The sequence below is a fragment of the Amphibalanus amphitrite genome, unplaced genomic scaffold, assembly GCF_019059575.1.
Source record: "Amphibalanus amphitrite isolate SeventyFive unplaced genomic scaffold, NRLGWU_Aamphi_draft 000187F_arrow, whole genome shotgun sequence".
Classification (NCBI taxonomy): Eukaryota; Metazoa; Arthropoda; class Thecostraca; order Balanomorpha; family Balanidae; genus Amphibalanus; species Amphibalanus amphitrite.
In genome coordinates, this window is record NW_024881682.1 from 787,853 (window position 1) to 808,947 (window position 21,095).

A 21,095-nucleotide genomic window follows, 5' to 3' on the forward strand; every position below is an offset into this window, starting at 1 on the left:
AAAAGAAACAGAAAAAAAAGAAACAAAAACAAACTCCTTGAAAAAAGAATGCCACGCCTGCCGCAGGTGCAGGCGTTTTAGCATCGGGGGCGTTTTTTATCGGGGGGGCGTTTTATAATCCTCGAAGGGAGGGCCTCTTAAAAAAATGCAGTGTTTTAACGTCACAATATTTATGGTTTATGACACATTTGCAGCGCACCAGAACATGGTCTATTCTGAAGCTAACATGTGACAATTTCGATGAGATAAGATTGCATTTGATAGTCATTGTTTTTTCAGATATATAAGGGTGATAAAGATGCATATATCTAGCAAGTAAAGGGGCAAAAACAGAAACAGGCTTACCAAAAGTCGCTGCGACGCACCTGATACCTCAGGTTTCGTGAGTTGTTGTTTCAAGAGGGCTTCTGCTTTACAAGAACATTAAAAAATAAATAACATTATTGGTTTGGTAAAAAAAGCGATGGGGCCTCTTACCGACCCTGGGCGTCTTACACGGATCTCCTCATGTAATTTTACCAGCCGAAAAGTGTTCATTATATTGAGAGCTTAACAAGCTTTCCATTCGCCAATCAATGCTATGCACGATTACTTTATAAAAAGCGCTGAAGTGTAGCAAGCCATCGTCCAATGTTGTCCAGTCTGCTACCTTTGTCCAACCAATTCCGAATTGGACATTGGACAAAATCAGAACTCCAAATGTCCAGGTTTCGATTGGCACCACTTTAACAGATGTAGTACGGTTGGGAGAGTTTTTATCGAACAAAAATGATAGACGTTCTGTTAATTGAAGAGGGGCGAATTCTGTCAACTGACCGGTGTGCAGCGTGCAGATATTGCTACTCTGCAACTGTTATTTTTGCTGTTGTGTTGATTTTTCAAGTGAAGGTATGTTTATAATTGTTCTGCCTATTTGTTTATGGGTCAAACAACATCGGTGCTGGCGAGACTATCGTTTTTATGACAGGTAAAGGCATTATGTTCAAATTACCCCACGGTGGGGCAATTTGAACACACCGTGACTTGGTAGAGAAGTGAGGCTATGCTATTCAAGGTATGCTCGGCTCGTCCAAAAATGAGACTTGCATGGTGAAAGCAAGTGACACTTGCGCTACTGAAACAATTTTTCTTCATCCAGGGTTGAACTGGAATTTGGTACAACGGAGAAGACGTAAAAATATGTTCAAATTACCCCACACTACCCTATAGAACGACCGGTACCATCCGCATATCTTCCGTGTTGTGAAATAAACTCGAGAATTGAGGAGCATTTGCATAATTGTTCAGACTTCATATTTCCCCAACTGAGTACCTAAGGTGTCGGATACGTGCTGTCAGCATGTGCTTCATGCCTTTTAATGCGTTAAGCATTTTAAGCTAATTGGTTTATTGATAAACTATATAATCTAGGCGCTACTTTGCAAACATCCGCACGTATTTATTTAATCCATGGAATTCCATGCAGCACCTAAGCAGATATGTTGATAAATCAGGTCTAGATTGATGGATGTCGTCTTACGTAATGACTGCATTTGTAATGATCTAAGTTTCCCTGCCGAGCTATTACAACATATTTGCGATTTATTTGGCATTCTGCGTTTTGGCCGTTTCTATCCCTTCACTGGTAAGGATATGGACATTGGTGTTTAAATCTATCCGGCACTATGGTAATTAAACATAAATTTGTTACCATGTTTGTTTATCATATACAAAAATAGCATATACGGAAGAGTAATTAAGTCATACGAACCCATTCACAATCGTCATGCTTCGTAGCACTGCCCCTTTATGTTTATTTTTTTATATGAATCAAATTTATATCAGCCAGCCGTAGTGCGCCGGTTCGTTTCGGTCATCGACACACTACGCAGTCGATTCATCCACTCTGGCGATACACCGACTCGTCCTCGGTCCGTTCATTCAGTACACCACTGCAGGCCCATAATTACCCACTAACCGGCCGGAAAGACGGCCTGCAGCTCCGGCTCAATACGGACCGGCCGCGGTGAGCACACCGCTCCGATGTAACTTTGGCATCGATCGCCGGCCGGCCGTCCTTGCTGGCCGCCGTCGATGCCACGGGTCGTGCGCGCCGTCCGTGCACCGCCGAGGTGTGCACGTGCACTGTTGACGGCTGTTTCCGTGACGTCCGGCGGCACGTGTGGCTCGGCGGCGCGAGCTCTGTTGTCAGTCGTTTCCGTGGTAGCGCGGCGGCCCGCCGGCACCGCCGCTCGTCGGTCACCGCTCGGTACAGTGCGCGCGGCGAGTGCGTCGGCGTCACGCCGACCGGCAGCTCATTCACGTTTTGGCGAGGTGTTTCTGGCGCACGTCGTCTGGCGCTCGTCGGAGCACGTCTGCCGCTCGCACGTGCAGCGCACGTCACGCCGGCGCTGGAGGCTGCGCCGCACGGCGCACGCCGTTTCGCATCGGCGCGTTCCGCGCAAAGGCCGTTTCCGGGTAATGGAGAGGCGGCGTGGCGTGGTGTTGTGATTAGCGTGCCGACGCCCCCGGCGCCCCGCCCGGCTATGGAGACCGCTTAGTGGACCGTCTGCGCGGGTCGGAGAGCGCGGAGGCTGCGGCGGGACCTGTGAGTGGCCGAGAGAGGCGCCTGGACCGGGCTCTGGCGGTGCGGAGGCCGCGCGCCGCGGCGCGGACGGCAGTGTGACACAGGCCGGGCGCGCGGGAGGTCGGACACCGCTGAGGTCGGCCGCTGTCCAGAGTCGTCACCGTGGAGTGGGAGGGCGCCGCCGAGTGGGACGTTGGCACGGGCCAGCCGGCCGCCGCCGTCAGTAACGCTCCCACGCGCCCCGTGGCACGTGCCAGGCGCCGACGTGCCACCTCGAGAAGCGTCATGGAGCCAGTGCGCAGCGCGGCTAGCGCCGCTCGACGACTCTTCAGAGTACGTGCGCGCCATGGGAGACGGGACACGGGCCGGATCCTTAACAGAAACAAATTGCCTTCGCAATATTATAACTTAATATTTGGCACGCTAAAATTCACGCAACCTTATGCGTTTCTATTTTTCTGTTTATGTTAAAAAATGTTGTTCGATACAGATATGGGTAAATATAGATACTTCATGTCACATTTCAGTAGCATTCAATGCAAATTTCCTCTCATCCTGCATACTAAAATGCGCATAATGTGTGTTGTTGATGTACGCACGAGTGCTGCTTACAGCTTCGATTCGATATCCTTTGATCAATTTCGATTACATCACTGAAAACTATAATACCTAACGGATATATTTGCTCCGACTAAAGAAAACAGAGCTTACATCATTTCTTTGATAGGCAAAAATGAGAAACGTTCGAAGCACTGTAATGTCTAATTAGGCATGAATTGGTAGGAACGATGACGCTGTTATAAGGGAAGAACATTTGTTTGCACACCAACTAAAAGCCTCATTATTCAGTTGATTTTATCAGCCAGTCTTCGGGATTAACATCACACAGCTGGTTCCAGAGGTGGTTTAGTCTAAGGCGCTTTTCCTTGGTTTCGTACCTAGCCTGAATACTAACTCGGTATCCTCGCCGATCGCGCGGTATCGGCCATTGATCGGACTGACCGGCCGATTCCGAGCACCTCTCTGTTGGCTCAGAGGGGAATATGAAGCAGACCACCGCCCACTGTTCCCCCATTCACGGCGCTAACGGCCCATCTCTGATCCACAGAAAGGCGCCGACGCGGCCACGGAGATGAGCAAGAATCCCGGCGACTCGGGCGCGGCCGGCGGCGATGGCAGCCAGACGCGGGGCGCGCGCGAGCGGGCGCCCAGCGAAGCCGGCGAGGCGGCGGCGGCGGCGGCGGCGGCGGCGACGACGGCCGGCTCGGCGGCACTCCGTCACCAGTCGCGATCCATGACCTCGCTGCCGCCGGAGCCGTACACCATCATGCGCAGCAAGGCGCTCAACACGCGCGTCATCATCAACGTGGGCGGCATGCGCCATGAGGTGCTGTGGTCGACCCTGGAACGGCTGCCCCACACGCGCCTCGGCCGCCTCAAGGACCGAAACACGCACGAATCGATCATGGAGATCTGTGACGAATACTCTTTGGTCGATAACGAGTACTTTTTCGACCGGCACCCGCGTTCATTCAGTAGCATTCTGAACTTTTACCGCACTGGCAAGCTTCACCTTGTGGAGGAGATGTGTGTGATGGCGTTTAGCGAGGACCTCGATTACTGGGGCATCGACGAGCTGTACCTGGAATCCTGCTGCCAGCACAAGTACCACCAGCGGCGCGAGCACGTGCATGACGAAATGCGCAAGGAGGCCGACTCGCTGAAGACGCGAGAGGAGGAGGACTTTGGCACGGGCCGGTGCGCCCAGTACCAAAAGTTCCTCTGGGACCTCATGGAGAAGCCCACCACGTCGCTGGGCGCGCGGGTAAGTCACTGGGGGCTTGGGGCTTGGCGGGCTTCAGCTCGGGCTTCTGTGGGACAACGTGGGCTGAGCGAGCCGGCTTGCGCTGAGCTGTTGGGCTTTTCAGTGTACAGGGTGGGGCGAGGGCTTCGCTAAAGGCTATGCTTCACCGTTCCGTCTATGCTTTGCGTGGGACATGATATAAATGACATGTGACCGCCCACACGTGAATGATTCAATGGTTGATGTTAGACATCTAAGATGATTGTTAGGATGTTGTGCACCTGAATGAATCGCACCCAAGCACAATGTTCGCTGTCACAAAAACTATGTCGCACATTTTCACAATTTGGACCGGACAACAAACACACTGTAAGCAAACCAGCTGAACAAACATTCGGCAAACATCAATTAGTCTTTCTCCTAAAGCGTTTAGTTGCCATAATTTCGTAAATTGTATGCATTGGGTGAGGAAATATTCGCCCTACGGCCTACATGTATCCTTGAAAAATTGTTACAAAGTTAATACTTATTTTTTAGGCGAGCCTTCAGCTTTCTGATGCATTCAGATGATAGTTCAGATGTAAAATGTAATGTACAGCTGTAATGTAGGATAGACGAATATTTTTGGAATAAATCAAATTCATAGCTTTACCAGCATCGTTCAAGGCATTTTCTCGGCGAGTTCTTAATACATTGATACCTATCCGATGTGTTAAAAATTCGTTGCTTTTCTGTTTCAAAGCAAATGCAAATATTTTTCAGATGCTGTCTTACGATTTCTGAAATAGCATTCATAATTTTTATCAGTAAAAAGTTCCAAGGAATAAAGATGTAGGCATAAGAACTTATGCTGTATAGCACAAAATAGCATTATGATATTGTGCCATTTTATTTAGTTTGTTTTATTGCTCTGCTAAATGCATTCGTGCTACCATTCATAGGCGAATTAGAGTCTAATAGATTGCAGCTCATTGCTCGGTATTCATCGTCCGTGCTGGTTTTAATGGCTCACCAGGTGGCGTGCACACCTGCAATACAGGCCCAGCCGTCACCAAGGGCGCTGTTAATGGCCCATAAATCGCCGTATAAAAACAATACAGGGCTGAATCGAGACGGTTACTATTTATAAGTCGTCAGGAGGTCATCCGCTAAATTTGTATGTAAATATGCAGCCTTGATGCAGCCTTGCAACTAGCAAAGATTTACAAAATAGCTACTAAATACTAACCAACACTTAATGGTATGTGCATCCGTTACCAATTCCAACACTAAACGCTAACCTCCTTCCCTGCGAGCCTGCTAGCTATAGCCATCCGCATTAGCTCTAACCAGCGGCGACCCTCGGTCGTGTCCTCATGTCAGCCCTCTGAACCCACCCACACTGACACTGAACGCTCCTGATGACCTCTGGGTGACCCCGTGACCCCAGAATGGCTGTCTGCTCGTCCTCTCCTCACGGTACGTACACTGTACAGCTCTGGAAACGTCAGGTACATTCCCTGATCAACGGGTCACAGTCTCACACTGGAGTACTGACCTTCGGGGTACAATGTAGCTCCACCCAGGGTTGGAGACGCCGCATCAGGGTTGACCCGGCCAGGGGTGCGCCCGCTGGTCCGCTAGGGGTTCAGTTACGGCGCCAGTGATCCGTCAATCGAGCGGTGAGCCAATCAGATCGCTCCCTAATGACGGCACCACGCGGCCGACAAATCAATTTGACCGGCCGGACGGGTGGGCGGCGCGTCCGACCGACGACGAGCCGCGCCCCCCCCCCCTCGGCTGCTGGGAGAGGGGGTCACTGGTACTGACATATACTATACAGGGACGGCGGGCACCCAACTGAAGGAGCCTTAAGACTCTATCTTCTTCTGGGAGAGAGGGCACCGACACTCAAAACAGGGACGAGCAAGCATGAACAGAAGGCACATAGTGGTAAAAACTCGAACATGACATCAGCGAGCTTACATTCACGCCCACATCGCCAAACGAGCGCAACCATCTCATGTCACTGCACCCGGCACCATGCACGTTAATAAGTTACGAATAAGCGCGCCGTTCACCGCCTGATAAATCAATGATGCAGGACGTCATACCGTCCTCCGACAAACTGACGTGCATCCAACTGCCAGTGTACACCACTGTATGTGTGTCTGCGTGTGAGAATGAGTGGGACCGAGCGCCGCCGTCGGCCTGACCGAGAGGCGAGCCACAGAGCTCGGACACCCGGCCGCTCGCTCGTTGCCTGAATGTACTAACGTTCTTTAGCGTCTGTCGCTAGCGCAGGAGGTGGCAGCATGCTCGGCGTGGGTGACGATGTTGAGGATGGGCAGATGCAACGCACCAGCGCGCCGCTACCGCCGGCGCCGCGCCGCCGCCGCCGCCGCCATGGCGACCACGACGGCGCGGCGCCGGCGGGCGACGCTCACTGGCCGAGACGGGCCGCCCCCGCCCCCGCCCCCGCCCCGATCCGCCCGCCGCCGCCGCCGCCCCGCCGCGCGCACGCCTTCGCTGTTCGCTGTTTGCTGTCATGTAGCCGAGCTGGCAATGTGGCTGCTCTCGCCGCCTATGTTGTCTCACGTTCTGTTTGGTTGTATCGGTGTGTGCCGATGGTTGTTGCTCTGGCCACGGGCACGGGGGGACCCGCGCGCCCCGACAGGCAACTTCCTTCCGGCGCGATCTATCCCTGCTCTGTCTTTCTCTCACTCTTCTTCTCTGCCTTCACTTTGACTTAAGTTATCGTTGTTCTCAGTTGTGTATTCTCTCCGTCCCAACTTTCATTGTCCGTCGCCGCAGCGGTGACCGAGACACCTGGTCTTTTCCAGATACTGGCCATTATATCCATACTTTTCATCGTTCTCTCAACCACCGCGCTCGTGTTGAATACCATACCAACGCTCCAAGAAGAAGGGGGCAACGATAACCGGTACCTCAGTCAAGTGGAGATCGTGTGTATTACCTGGTTCACTCTGGAGTATCTATTGCGCTTCGCTGCCTCTCCAAACAAATGGCAGTTTTTCAAAGGTGCCATGAACATCATAGACTTGTTGGCCATTATGCCGTTCTATGTGTCTCTCTTCCTCGTCTCGAACTCGAACAAGAAGGACTCGCAGTTTGATGACGTGAGGCGAGTCGTACAAATTTTTCGCATTATGAGGATACTGCGAATCCTTAAGCTAGCTCGCCACTCGACGGGCTTGCAGAGCTTGGGCTTCACCCTGCGCAACTCGTATAAGGAGCTCGGTCTCCTGCTCATGTTTCTAGCTATCACTGTCCTCATATTCTCGAGCCTGTGCTACTTTGCCGAGAAGGAGGCGGATAAGACGCTCTATACGAGCATACCAGAGACATTCTGGTGGGCCATCATCACGATGACCACCGTGGGGTACGGTGATATGCACCCCGTCACCCCTCTCGGCAAGATGATCGGCGCCGTATGTGCCATCTGCGGCGTGCTGGTCATTGCCCTGCCCATCCCCATCATCGTCAACAACTTCGCCGAGTTCTACAAGAACCAGATGCGTCGCGAGAAGGCCATGAAGCGACGCGAGGCGCTCGAACGCGCTAAGCGGGAGGGCAGCATCGTCAGCTTCCACGACGTCAACCTGAGGGACGCCTTCGCCAAGTCGATGGACATCATCGATGTCATTGTAGATACAGGTGAGTGCTACTGAATAACTGACGAATCATGGCGGGTCCCAGCGCCTACCATAGTCCTGAATCAGAGAGAACATTCTCTATAGGTACGGAGCTAAATACGGGGCACAGTCTGCCGCCTATGACAGGACTGTAAGCTTGTGCGAGGATTGGGTGCCATCAAGTTTTTAGATTAAATGCATTAATTCACTTTTAACATGGAATCAGAATCTTTTACGGCCCAACGAACCCCCTAGACGAAGATATTTCATTTCTCGTTCCGAAAAGGGTGACTTGCAGAGGAATAAGTGCCTGCTGAGGAATGCAGAAACGTCATCGTCAGCCAATCACCATGCTGCTTACAGTAAATGGGTTTGTACTGCACAATATGATTGGTCAACGCGTAATAAGCTTTTGGGGCAAGCAATATTTTGTATATAATATAGTTTTTCCTTTATTGAAATATTTATAGGAAATAATATTTTTATAAAAAGGTTTTATGTTTAGGACGAATATTCGAAACACCAGGTACTTTTTATTTATGGTAGCTTTCGAAAGCACTGCGGCTTTCTTCCTCAGCCTAGACAGTTAGACACACATAGAATCAAATCAAAATTAACAAATCATCCTAGTCGTTCGTTTCGTGATATTAAACATCGTTTGAATACGTATAAGTGGCGCACATTCAAATTTCTAAAATTATGTGATCACATGCTTAAATTAAGTCTTCGCTTCTTGGATGAAGAGTAAAAATATCAGGTAATATCACAGACGTCAGCAACGATAAAAAAGACACATGCCTATCACCTGCGCTTCAACATCATAAGCAAATCGTCAAAACGGCGAAACAACATGCATACAAGTATACATATTACAATTCCGCAGGTCCCAGCATAGAGACACCCTGCACTTTTTCACTACTTCAGCACACGGTACACATTTGCCATCGGTACACCGGGTTTTGTATTTAAAACTCTACCCTTCGCTCTTTCTATGAATATCCCTTCTTTAATCTTACGTTTCCTCCAGTCTGTTTCATACGCCAGAATTTTGACATTTTCCCATAGGATGGAGTGACCGGTTTCAATGACGTGCTTTGAAATGCCAGAGTGGTTGTCGTCCATGTTCCGTATCGCTCTCTTGTGTTCAGCTTCCCTAGCCCTTATACTTCTACACGTCTCCCCAATATAAACCTTGTTACATTCACACTCATATTGGTAGACTACCCCAGTATTTTGAATTTTTTCCCGCTTGTCCTTTGGTCTAACCAGCATGTTCCGCAGGCTCTGTCCTGGTTTTGAAGTTACCCTTGCGTAGGGTTTCAACGACCTAGTTATCCTTTCTGTGACCCCTTGTATGTAAGGCAGAACAACAACGAGTGTTCCACTGACCGGCCAAGGGTCAGGACGTGTGCGGCCCCGCTCCGCCCGCCCGGCGACCCCGTGACCCCGACCCGGTGTTTGTGCGGTCAGCGGCCAGTGCTCAGCCGTCCAGCGCGGCGGTGAGGGGATCTATTGCGGACTAGTGTGTGGCGCGGCGGCGGGTGATTGAAGCAAAAATGCCGGAACTCAGTGATTTGAAGGCGGGACTTCTTGCCATGCTTGGCGATGCGGAGATTCGCGCAACATTGAGGGAGCTCTTCGGCCTTGAAGAGAAAGAGAAGGAGATCCGAGAGCTAAAGGAGGAGGTGGCGGCCAGCAAGCTGGTGATCTCCCAGCAGGAGGAGCGTCTTGCCGACCTCGAGCAGTATTCGCGGCGGAACTGCTTGAACTTTACAGGGGTGCCGGAATCGAGAGATGAGAATACTGTGCAACTCGCTATCGACCTTGCCAAGATGGCTAACGTCAAGTTAGACCGGGCGGATATCGACAGGGCCCACCGCGTCGGCAGACCCAGGGAGGCTGCCCCGAACCAGCCTGCCCCGTCGCCTCGCACCCTGGTCGTAAAGTACGTCTCGTACTTAAAGCGTGAAGCTGTATGGTTTGGTCGGAAGCAGCTGAGGCAGGCTAAACCGCCGCGGAGTTCTGGTCTGGCCGACGGGGCAACCAAGGAGGTATTCGTGCAAGAGAACCTGACTCGTAAGAACCAAGAGATCATGTATCTTGCACGGCAGCTGAAGCGGGCCGGGAAGCTGTGGGCGGTTTGGTCGGACGGCTGTGTACTGAAGGTTAAGCAGTCCCAGCAGTCGGCGACGGTGAGGCTGAGGTGCAAGACTGATCTCCGTCGATTTGATTAGCAGTTATGCCGTCGGAGATCGCGAGGTAGCTCTTCCAGCTTGACTGCCAGCTGAGTGCCTGCCCGTGGTCGGTGCCGACGGCCGGCTGCCCGCCTGCCGTCCCTGCTCGTTGTCGGCGCCGTGGTCGGTGCCGACGGCCGGCTGCCCACCTGCTGAGCCCCGCTGTCCCCGTCTCCGTCGACGCCGTGGTCGGTGCCGACGGCCGGCTGCCCGCCTGCCGTTCCCGCTCGTCTCTGCCGGCACTGTGTTCGGTGCCGACGGCCGGCCGCCCGCCTGCCGTTCCCGCTCGTCTCTGCCGGCATTGTGTTCGGTGCCGGCGGCGGCGGCTGTCCGTCTGTCGTCCCCGGTCGTCTGTCTGCGACATGGTCGTCGGTGCCGGCGGCCGGCTGCCCACCTGCTGAGCCCCGCTGTCTACGTCTCCGACGACGCCGTGGTCGGTGCCGACGGCCGGCTGCCCACCTGCTGAGCCCCGCTGTCTCCGTCTCCGTCGACGCAGTGGTCGGTACCGACGGCCGGCTGCCCACCTGCTGAGCCCCGCTGTCTACGTCTCCGGCGACGCCGTGGTCGGTGCCGACGGCCGGCTGCCCACCTGCTGAGCCCCGCTGTCTCCGTCTCCGTCGACGCAGTGGTCGGTGCCGACGGCCGGCTGCCCACCTGCTGAGCCCCGCTGTCTACGTCTCCGACGACGCCGTGGTCGGTGCCGACGGCCGGCTGCCCACCTGCTGAGCCCCGCTGTCTACACCTCCGTCGACGCCGTGGTCGGTGCCGACGGCCGGCTGCCCGCCTGATGAGCCCCGCTGTCTCCGTCTCCGTTGACGCCGTGTTCGGTGCCGAGGGCCGGCTGCCCGCCTGCTGAGCCCCGCTGTCTACGTCTCCATCGACGCCGTGGTCGGTGCCGGCGGCCGGCTGCCCACCTGCTGAGCCCCGCTGTCTCCGTCTCCGTCGACGCCGTGGTCGGTGCCGACGGCCGGCTGCCCGCCTGCTGAGCCCCGCTGTCTACGTCTCCGACGACGCCGTGGTCGGTGCCGGCGGCCGGCTGCCCACCTGCTGAGCCACGCTGTCTACGTCTCCATCGACGCCGTGGTCGGTGCCGGCGGCCGGCTGCCCACCTGCTGAGCCCCGCTGTCTACGTCTCCGACGACGCCGTGGTCGGTGCCGACGGCCGGCTGCCCACCTGCTGAGCCCCGCTGTCTACACCTCCGTCGACGCCGTGGTCGGTGCCGACGGCCGGCTGCCCGCCTGATGAGCCCCGCTGTCTCCGTCTCCGCTGACGCCGTGGTCGGTGCCGAGGGCCGGCTGCCCGCCTGCTGAGCCCCGCTGTCTACGTCTCCGTCGACGCCGTGGTCGGGCCGACGGCCGGCTGCCCACCTGCTGAGCCCCGCTGTCTACGTCTCCATCGACGCCGTGGTCGTTGCCGGCGGCCGGCTGCCCACCTGCTGAGCCCCGCTGTCTCCGTCTCCGTCGACGCCGTGGTCGGTGCCGACGGCCGGCTGCCCGCCTGCTGAGCTCCGCTGTCTACGTCTCCGACGGCGCCGTGGTCGGTGCCGGCGGCCGGCTGCCCGCCTGCTGAGCTCCGCAGTCTACGTCTCCGACGGCGCCGTGGTCGGTGCCGGCGGCCGGCTGCCCACCTGCTGAGCCCCGCTGTCTACGTCTCTGACGACGCCGTGGTCGGTGCCGGCGGCCGGCTGCCCACCTGCTGAGCCCCGCTGTCTCCGTCTCCGTCGGCGCCGTGGTCGGTGCCGACGGCCGGCTGCCCACCTGCTGAGCCCCGCTGTCTACGTCTCCGACGATGCCGTGGTCGGTGCCGACGGCCGGCTGTCCGCCTGCTGAGCCCCCACCTGCTGAGCCCCGCTGTCTACGTCTCCGACGATGCCGTGGTCGGTGCCGAGGGCCGGCTGCCCGCCTGCTGAGCCCCGCTGTCTACGTCTCCGTCGACGCCGTGGTCGGTGCCGACGGCCGTGGCGGCCGCCGGCACCGTCTAGTTCCACTGTCTACGTCTCCGTCGACGCCGTGGTCGGTGCCGGCGGCCGGCTGCCCACCTGCTGAGCCCCGCTGTCTACGTCTCCGTCGACGCCGTGGTCGGTGCCGACGGCCGGCTGCCCGCCTGCTGAGCCCCGCTGTCTACACCTCCGTCGACGCCGTGGTCGGTGCCGGCGGCCGGCTGCCCACCTGCTGAGCCACGCTGTCTACGTCTCCGTCGACGCCGTGGTCGGTGCCGGCGGCCGGCTGCCCGCCTGCTGAGCCCCGCTCTCTACGTCTCCGTCGACGCCGTGGTCGGTGCCGGCGGCCGGCTGCCTGGCTGCCGTCCCTGCTCGTTGTCGGCGCCGGCGGCCGGCTGTCTGCCTGCCTGCCGTCCACGGTCGTCGGTCCTCAGACGGGCGACTGCCGTCCTCGCTCGTCTCTGTTTGCGCCATGGTCGTCGCTCGTCTCCGTCGACGCTGGTTTGGTAATCGGCGTGTAGTGGGCGGTACAGGTGATCAAGTGTTTGGGTACTATTGCCTTGTGCTTGGGGCTTCCGAGGGGAGGGAGGGCTGGGGTTTGGTTGCGACCGGGGGGGGGGGCTGTTTAGATCTGGGATTACGACCGGGCTTCCGTGGCGGTGGCTGGGGGATGGGGATGGGGGGGGGGGTCGGGGCGTCGGCTTGGGTTTGTTAAACTCTTCGTGTGACGTAAGGTACTCTTTTAAGTGTCAGCAGTGAATCCAAATAGTTGTTCAGAGTTCAGATGTATTTATCCATGTTTATTCTTTCTACTACGTTCTGCTTTGCCATTTGTTTTTATCAGTTTCCGTAAGTTTAAATCGTTTAATTTTACCGTCTATCTGAGTTATTCTGTTATATGCATTGTTTGGTCTTGTTTGATTGTTTTGTTATGTGAATGTTCTGTTTATCGCCCGTCGCCGCGCCACCGATATCTGCTGAGCGTCATTTCACTTTCTCCAGGTCCCGGGTGCCGGGCTGCTTCGGTTGGGTCGGCGGCGCCTACACCAGACACGTCAACACACTCTAGATCTTCAAGCGGAAGCCACAGCAACCACATCATCGTGTCACACGTAAATATAAATTCCATCACATCTCGCTGCCGACTTGACGAGCTATCCTACTTTTCCTCTCTTCACGAGATCGACATACTGGGACTTTCTGAGACAAAGCTTGACGACACAGTACACCCTTCTCTTTATACCCTTGACAACTTTCATGACCCATTAACTAAACATAGGAATAGAAATGGGGGAGGGGTGGCTATGTACGTTCGCAGTAATATTCCGGTTAAACGACTCTTTCATCTCGAACATCACGACTATGAATGGATTTGGTGTCTGATAAAATTAGGTAAATTGAGTGTAATAGTGTGCACAGTATACCTTCCTCCGAATATGACCGCACCACAGCATACTAATTTCTTAGAAAACTTAAATGAATCCATAACCCTAGCTCAAGTCCACTCACCAGACAATATTGTTATTTTGGGAGATTTTAATGCTGGCAACACATATCTCAACCCAGACTTATTTAACCATAGCCCCGTAACACCATTTGAAATTACCCTTCAGGATGAACTATATTCACTCAACCTCAAGCAGCTCATTAATCAACCCACACGTTATGCAGACACCAGTGTTACCAATTTACGCGATCTTCTTATAGTATCAAACCCAGAAATGGTCCTTGACAGTGGTACACTTCCTTCTTTCTCAAAAATTGATCATTTACCAATATTTGCCTGTCTTAACATAAGTCGCCCCTCCAGCGTAACATATTCCATTGAACTATGGGACTACAGACATATGGACGCAGACAAACTGACACGACTTTTGATGGACACTGACTGGGACAGACTTTTGGACTGTGACTTGGACGACGCAGCATATAACTTGACTGACGCTCTATTAACTGCAGCCAAAGCAGCCATCCCAAGTCGAAAAATTACAATAAAATCTCACGATAAACCATGGCTTACCATCGAACTTAAGCGAGAAATACGCAAGCGGAATAGGCTTTTCAACATAGCAAAAAGACGTAACACGGACGATGACTGGGAAAAATGGAGACGACAGCGAAACAAGACCACAGAGACAAACCACAGACTTAAAAATAGACACATCCAAAACCAAATTGACAAACTTCTTGACCATAAAAAGGACCCACGATCATATTACAAAATTTTTAACAGTATTATCGGAAAAAGGACTCATCGTAGCATGCCACCGCTTATAAATCAAGACGGAATACCAATCTCAGACGACTTTGACAAAGCGACAATCTTAAACGACCACTTTGCATCCCAGACTCGACTAGACACACACAACTTGCAAATGCCTGAAATCCCTATTCCTGTTCCCCCTATTCCTCCGCTATCAGATGTCCAAGTCACCGAGCCTGAAGTTCTCAAAATTCTAAATTCCTTAGACATCAACAAGGCAACAGGCCCGGACAAAATTCCTAACAAATTATTAAAAATGTGTGCACTTTTACTTGCTGAACCTCTGTCCAAACTCTTTAACAAATCACTTCAAGTAGGAAGGTTCCCCTCACTTTGGAAAAAAGCCTGTGTTACTCCAATCTTCAAGCAAAAGGGATCTAGCTCAGATCCAACAAATTATCGTCCTATTAGTCTTCTTCCCAATCTCTCTAAAATCCTCGAAAAAATCGTTTTTTCCAAGATATATTCTCATTTGAATGGAAACAACTTACTTTCAGAAAAACAAAGTGGATATCGTCCGGGCCATAGCACACAAATTCAGCTCTTGTATCTAACTCACCAGCTATACTCTGCTCTGAACAAAAGTCAAAACTTTACAGCTATCTATCTTGACATCTCGAAATATTTTGATAAAATTTGGCATGATGGACTCCTTTCAAAATGCAAAATCGAGTGCAATATTTCCGGTTCGCTGCTAGCCTGGCTTAACTCTTACCTTACAGATCGCGAACAGGTTGTTCGTGTTGGAAACAGTCTATCATCATCCCAAAAAATACTATCCGGCTGCCCCCAGGGCTCGGTGCTTGGACCTCTTCTGGCCTTAATTTACCTCAACGATCTATCAAACAAGACTAAAAATGACGCTCTCTTTTACGCTGACGACACTTCACTTCATTCTTCCCATCCCCACGACAGTCAGGATCACAGACGCTCCTTGCAGAACGACCTGGACGCGATTAAACGATATGGGACTGACTGGGCCATCACCTTCAACGCTAAAAAGACACTACAACAGACATTTACAAACCGACGAGACAGCTGTCCTCCAGCACTTACATTTGACGGGCAGGACATACCGACCGTGACAAGTCATAAACATCTCGGACTGACACTCTCGACGGACCTTCACTTTCGCGCACACATCAATAACGTCATTCGGACAATTAACATGCTCCTAGGACCGATATATCCCGTGGCTAAGCTTCTTCCTAGACCAGTCTTGAACAACATTTACACTACCTATATAACACCTCATTTCGACTATTGTGATATTGTTTACGACGGACATTTGACATCAACTGACGCCATCCGACTCCAGACGCTTCAGAACCGTTGTGCCAGACTTGTAACAGGGACGCTTTATCGAACACCAACTACCGCATTACTAACCGAACTAGGATGGGAACGACTTGAGACAAGACGATTAATTCATAAGCTTCTATTCTTTCACAGACTTTACTTCAATCATCCTCCTCTCCCTTCATACATTAAAGACATATTGACAGAAACCAGACAAGACGCCACGGGACTTAGACTTCGCAATGCCCAATCTCTTACTTTCCCCCCTACCAATCTCACTTCTTTCTATAGAGCCTTTTTTCCTTCGACAATAAGACTTTGGAATACTCTCCCAGACACATTGCGTAACACCTCATCCTGCTCCGCTTTTGCTCGTCAAGTCTGGCAGCGATTTGGGGCACCAGAGCCACCCACTTTCTTTTCGTTCGGCAACAAAACACGTAACACACTACACACACGATTGAGAGTGGGCATGACGGCTCTCAAGGCACACCTGTTCAATATACAACACCCCAACACACCCAGCCCAGTATGTGCTTGCGGTTATCACGATGAGAACACAGCTCACTTCATACTCTGGTGCCCACTTTACCATACACAAAGAGTAAAACTTATAAATGCAGTTCGAATCATCATTCCAAATTTTGACAATTTCTCAGCAAAATTAAAACTTGATACCCTTCTCTTTGCAAAAGACTTAAACAAGCATCAAGGCACACAAATCACTCATCACTTCCAGACATTTATTGTAGAGACAAATCGGTTTACCAATACAACATAACTGTTTAGTTAGTGCATTTAAGTACCATTATGCAACACACTGCTTACACAACACTACATTACATTACAAAACACAAAACATGACACTATGACGCAAGCTGGCCCGATTGAAGTCGTCCGGCGCCTGGGGCCGGGTACTGCCTGCTTTTTTGGCTCGGCGGGTTTCGGGCGGGGTCGACGCTTTCTGATACTTTGGTTTGGTCATGTGTTCTTTGTTTAACTTAATTGGAGAGGCGCCTTTGATTTAAGCTTTTTGCTTTTGCGCCAATCCTCTATTGTTTTGTTCGTTGTTCTTGTTTACGTATGATAAAATACAATGAACTGAACTGAACTGAACAAGCGGCTTTTCCTCTCGCTGTTCCCCTGTTGGCCTACTCCTTTCTCTGGTCATCTTCCTACGCGTAGCCTGTATGAAACTTTTTGGATAGTTGTTCACTTTTAAAGCTCTTTGTATGCGTTTTGTTTCTTCGGCTTTATCGCTCTCGTCTGTTGAAAAGGTCTCCCCTCGTTTTATAAGTGAGCGAACTACCGACTCTTTGTGTTGCACGCTGTGATGAGACTCAAAATTTAGATAGTTATCAGTATGCACCGCTTTTCGATATACCGTCGTTTTGACCGAACCGTCTATTTGAACGGTTACAGAAAGGATAACTAGGTCGTTGAAACCCTACGCAAGGGTAACTTCAAAACCAGGACAGAGCCTGCGGAACATGCTGGTTAGACCAAAGGACAAGCGGGAAAAAATTCAAAATACTGGGGTAGTCTACCAATATGAGTGTGAATGTAACAAGGTTTATATTGGGGAGACGTGTAGAAGTATAAGGGCTAGGGAAGCTGAACACAAGAGAGCGATACGGAACATGGACGACAACCACTCTGGCATTTCAAAGCACGTCATTGAAACCGGTCACTCCATCCTATGGGGAAATGTCAAAATTCTGGCGTATGAAACAGACTGGAGGAAACGTAAGATTAAAGAAGGGATATTCATAGAAAGAGCGAAGGGTAGAGTTTTAAATACAAAACCCGGTGTACCGATGGCAAATGTGTACCGTGTGCTGAAGTAGTGAAAAAGTGCAGGGTGTCTCTATGCTGGGACCTGCGGAATTGTAATATGTATACTTGTATGCATGTTGTTTCGCCGTTTTGACGATTTGCTTATGATGTTGAAGCGCAGGTGATAGGCATGTGTCTTTTTTATCGTTGCTGACGTCTGTGATATTACCTGATATTTTTACTCTTCATCCAAGAAGCGAAGACTTAATTTAAGCATGTGATCACATAATTTTAGAAATTTGAATGTGCGCCACTTATACGTATTCAAACGATGTTTAATATCACGAAACGAACGACTAGGATGAATTGTTAATTCTGATTTGATTCTATGTGTGTCTAACTGTCTAGGCTGAGGAAGAAAGCCGCAGTGCTTTCGAAAGCTACCATAAATAAAAAGTACCTGGTGTTTCGAATATTCGTCCTAAACATGATTCCTTCCCAGGTGAATAACAATATTTATCATTATAAAAAGGTTTTATTTTCTTTGCTGATCATTTTGAGCATAAGAAACCATAAATCTATTGCAAAAAAAAAAACAATTTCGGGAAGTGAACTGTTCCTTTAAAGGGACCCTCCCACCTTAACATTAGATTTGAGTTGAGATAGCCAAAATGGGGTCCCTGGCTCACAATTACCGGTTTCGGCACTCACAACATCGAGAAATGCTTTGTAAATCCTGGCCGTAGCCAGGCGAAGTCAGCGAGGGGACCGTCCGTGCGCGGCTTTGTGCGCACGTTAAACTTTGGACTCTAAATTCTGCCATAGAATCGGAATTGCGCGATCGGAGGGTAGAGGGCAGGGTCATCGCAACAAGCTTCGCTTAGCGGTGGCTCTGTCCTTGTGAATCCTTCCCATCAAAAGGTTCGGACTAAATTTATATCCTTTAAAAAAAAATCAAAAAAAATCGGAAATATTGAATTTCAAAATTGCAGCATTTTGATTCAGAGGGGCTAATGCATTGGAATACCCCTCTGAATGTGTGACGTCAGCGCAGATATCTAACGATTTTTAAATGTTTGACTAAAACGTTTTGTAGCACGCGGTGGTATATGCTGCTTTGCGCGCAACAAGTGCCGCACTTTCAGCTGCCAAACTATTGCTTCCAAATAAAGTCGCTAGGAACAGCGGAGATCCCAAAAAGTAAACAAAAGTAAAAGTCTAATATCTTGAAAACCGGTGAATATTTTCGGTGATATTTGGTAGGTATTCGTTTTCGCTGTTTCTGAACCGAGCGACATCACTTTCATGCCAATTCATAAACTTTTTTGAAGGTGGGAGGGTCCCTTTAAGCAGCTCAGAAATAATTGGATGAATGGTGGCGCCAGGACGTGTCGTGACTTTCGTCTACCAAATACCTTAACAATTTTTTACTATACCTAATGTTGTGTGTGATTTTTTTGTCCCCTAAAAAAATATTGTTTTGCTAACATCATAAAACCACAAGCACGTTTTTGAAGAAGGACCTCATACAGACATTGAATATGCGTATAAAATTGGAAATAATGCCCAGCTAGTTGGCCGGTTTCATCCAATTTTTCTTCGACGGCTATTTTTTGCGTGAAACATGGTTTCATGTTACGAAAGAAGTAAACACAATGCACACCTTTGTGTCCATTTTATATTTCGCATAAAATGCACTGTTTTTATGTGAATATTCTTTCCAATACATATCACCCAATGCACAAAAAGCTATACGCATAATCAATGATCAGAGCATCCATAAACATTTCATGCTTTCTTAGAAGTAAAGCTTGTATTCAAGAGCATTTTAGCAGTGTTGGTTGTATTTCAGCTGACTATTCTGTCAGCTAAAAGGTCTAGAAACGTTAAGAATGGCCTCATTTTGATTGCTGCATAACGTTGAGTGTTGCTGAATTGGTCCTTTTATCTTGCAAAACAAGTAAACCTTCCAAAGCCCTCATCCATGACCATCACAAAGAATTCGGTGTTCTCCACCAACTTCCAGTAGGCAATCTAACTGAAATACGAATGGAAAGTCTAACTGACGGTTCCTTGACTATCGCATAGCTTGGCTTCTATGCTTTCCTTTTTATATTCGTCTCCTTATTCTTTTCTCTCCGGTATAAATTAGTCCAAATGTAAAAATGTTCGTCCAAAAGGATTGATTTAACAATTGGCGGTTAGCACTTCAGAAAAATTAACAAAATTGTAAAATACGAGAGAGGCACGACCTTATCAGAGCGGTGTTTACGTTTTTGGTGATACTGGTGGCATTAGCCGTTTTCACGACGGCCATCTGGTACACATTTGGTGCACATCTGGTGCAGATCAGGTGCAGATTTGGTTAAATCAGGTTCAGTGTGTCTCTTAGTAGCTATCAGCTAGGGTTACACTAATTGCTTATATGCCTGCTTTGTCGTATTATTAGAGATCATCATCGATTAGAACACTGAAATAAATTCATAAAATAAAGATATTTGCTGTAAAAGAGATTAGGTGCAGATTTGGTCAAATTAGGTGCATTCGCCGGATAGCCCGTCGTGAAAACGGCTATTACATACTCAGTACAATCTGCCATATCTTTTCCGACAGTCATAGCACTGTTCCGATTCCGGGGCGACGCGTTTGGAAATTCTCAAACCAGCTGAGCAACAATCAAGCCTATTTCGGTTCTTCTTTATCGATGTCGTGATGTTTATTTATGTGGACAGAAATAGGATTCTATCTTGGGCGCGCCAATAGATCATCTCCCAGTTCGAGAATATCACATCTTCTTCGAAAGAGCATGCATCTCCGTTGGGTAGCGGGCCTTTTCGCACCATTTGGCACCGAGCCGTCGCGCGGGGTCGGAGGCTATCTCCTTCTCGCCTGTCTGTCGCTCGATCTGGATCGAACTGTTGCGTTCTGTAGACGCCGCCGCGTCTTGGCTCATCCTCCCGTCACCGGCGGCGGGCCGGCAGCGCGGCGGAGCAACAGCGTCCGAGCGGCGCGATCCGCTGGCTCCGCCGCAGCGGTCCGTGAGCTGGCACCGCACCAGAGCGGCGACAAACCCCGCGCCGCCCAGGGGGTCACGGTCGCTGGCGCCGCTCAGACCCCAGCACGGAGGTCCTCGGGTGGCCAATGCCGCGTGGCCGCCACCCAAAGGACCGGATGCCTTTTCAGAGGCGCATTGTGGCAGTGGAGCGTTCAATAGCGGAGTGGAACCGGTCGCCGGGTCCGTGTGTGGTGTGATGAGGGACGGGGGCCGAGTAACGGAGCCATTGGTGGGGTGATACGATAATGGCAGTACCCTAGGACGGCACTAGGTGCGTTTTGGAGGCGACGCCCAATGCGGTGTTTGTCAATTGAACGCTTGTTTGTCTCTGTGGAGGGCGGCGCCTTCCGCAGTTTTTGAAATCGAATGGAAATTGAGCTAATGGAAGTTTGCGCGTATGCCGCGCGTTCCATTCATTTGTCTATTGTGGTGAAGAGAATTGAAAGAATAATTCAAACTGAAAGAGAAAAGACCACTTTGTAAGCTCACTCTACACACTGAATACTGGCAGTAACTTTGTCAC

At 50.9% G+C, this 21,095-nt stretch overlaps 1 protein-coding gene across 6 annotated transcripts in view; it reads left to right on the top strand.

Annotated features, from left to right (window-relative positions):
* Positions 1 to 21,095, top strand: part of LOC122384354 (potassium voltage-gated channel protein Shab-like) — a 78,002-nt gene that overhangs the window by 18,559 nt on the left and 38,348 nt on the right. For 2 of the 6 annotated variants that reach the window (XM_043371698.1, XM_043371700.1), the window contains exons 1-3: positions 2,308 to 2,899; positions 3,675 to 4,391; positions 7,193 to 8,027. In XM_043371698.1, coding sequence (XP_043227633.1) covers positions 2,852 to 2,899; positions 3,675 to 4,391; positions 7,193 to 8,027 — 1,600 coding nt within the window. In that variant the 5' untranslated portion in view covers positions 2,308 to 2,851. Of the gene's footprint in view, positions 1 to 2,307; positions 2,900 to 3,674; positions 4,392 to 7,192; positions 8,028 to 21,095 lie in introns of those variants that run through there. The other 4 variants (XM_043371702.1, XM_043371703.1, XR_006257019.1 and 1 more) reach the window with 4 other exon arrangements.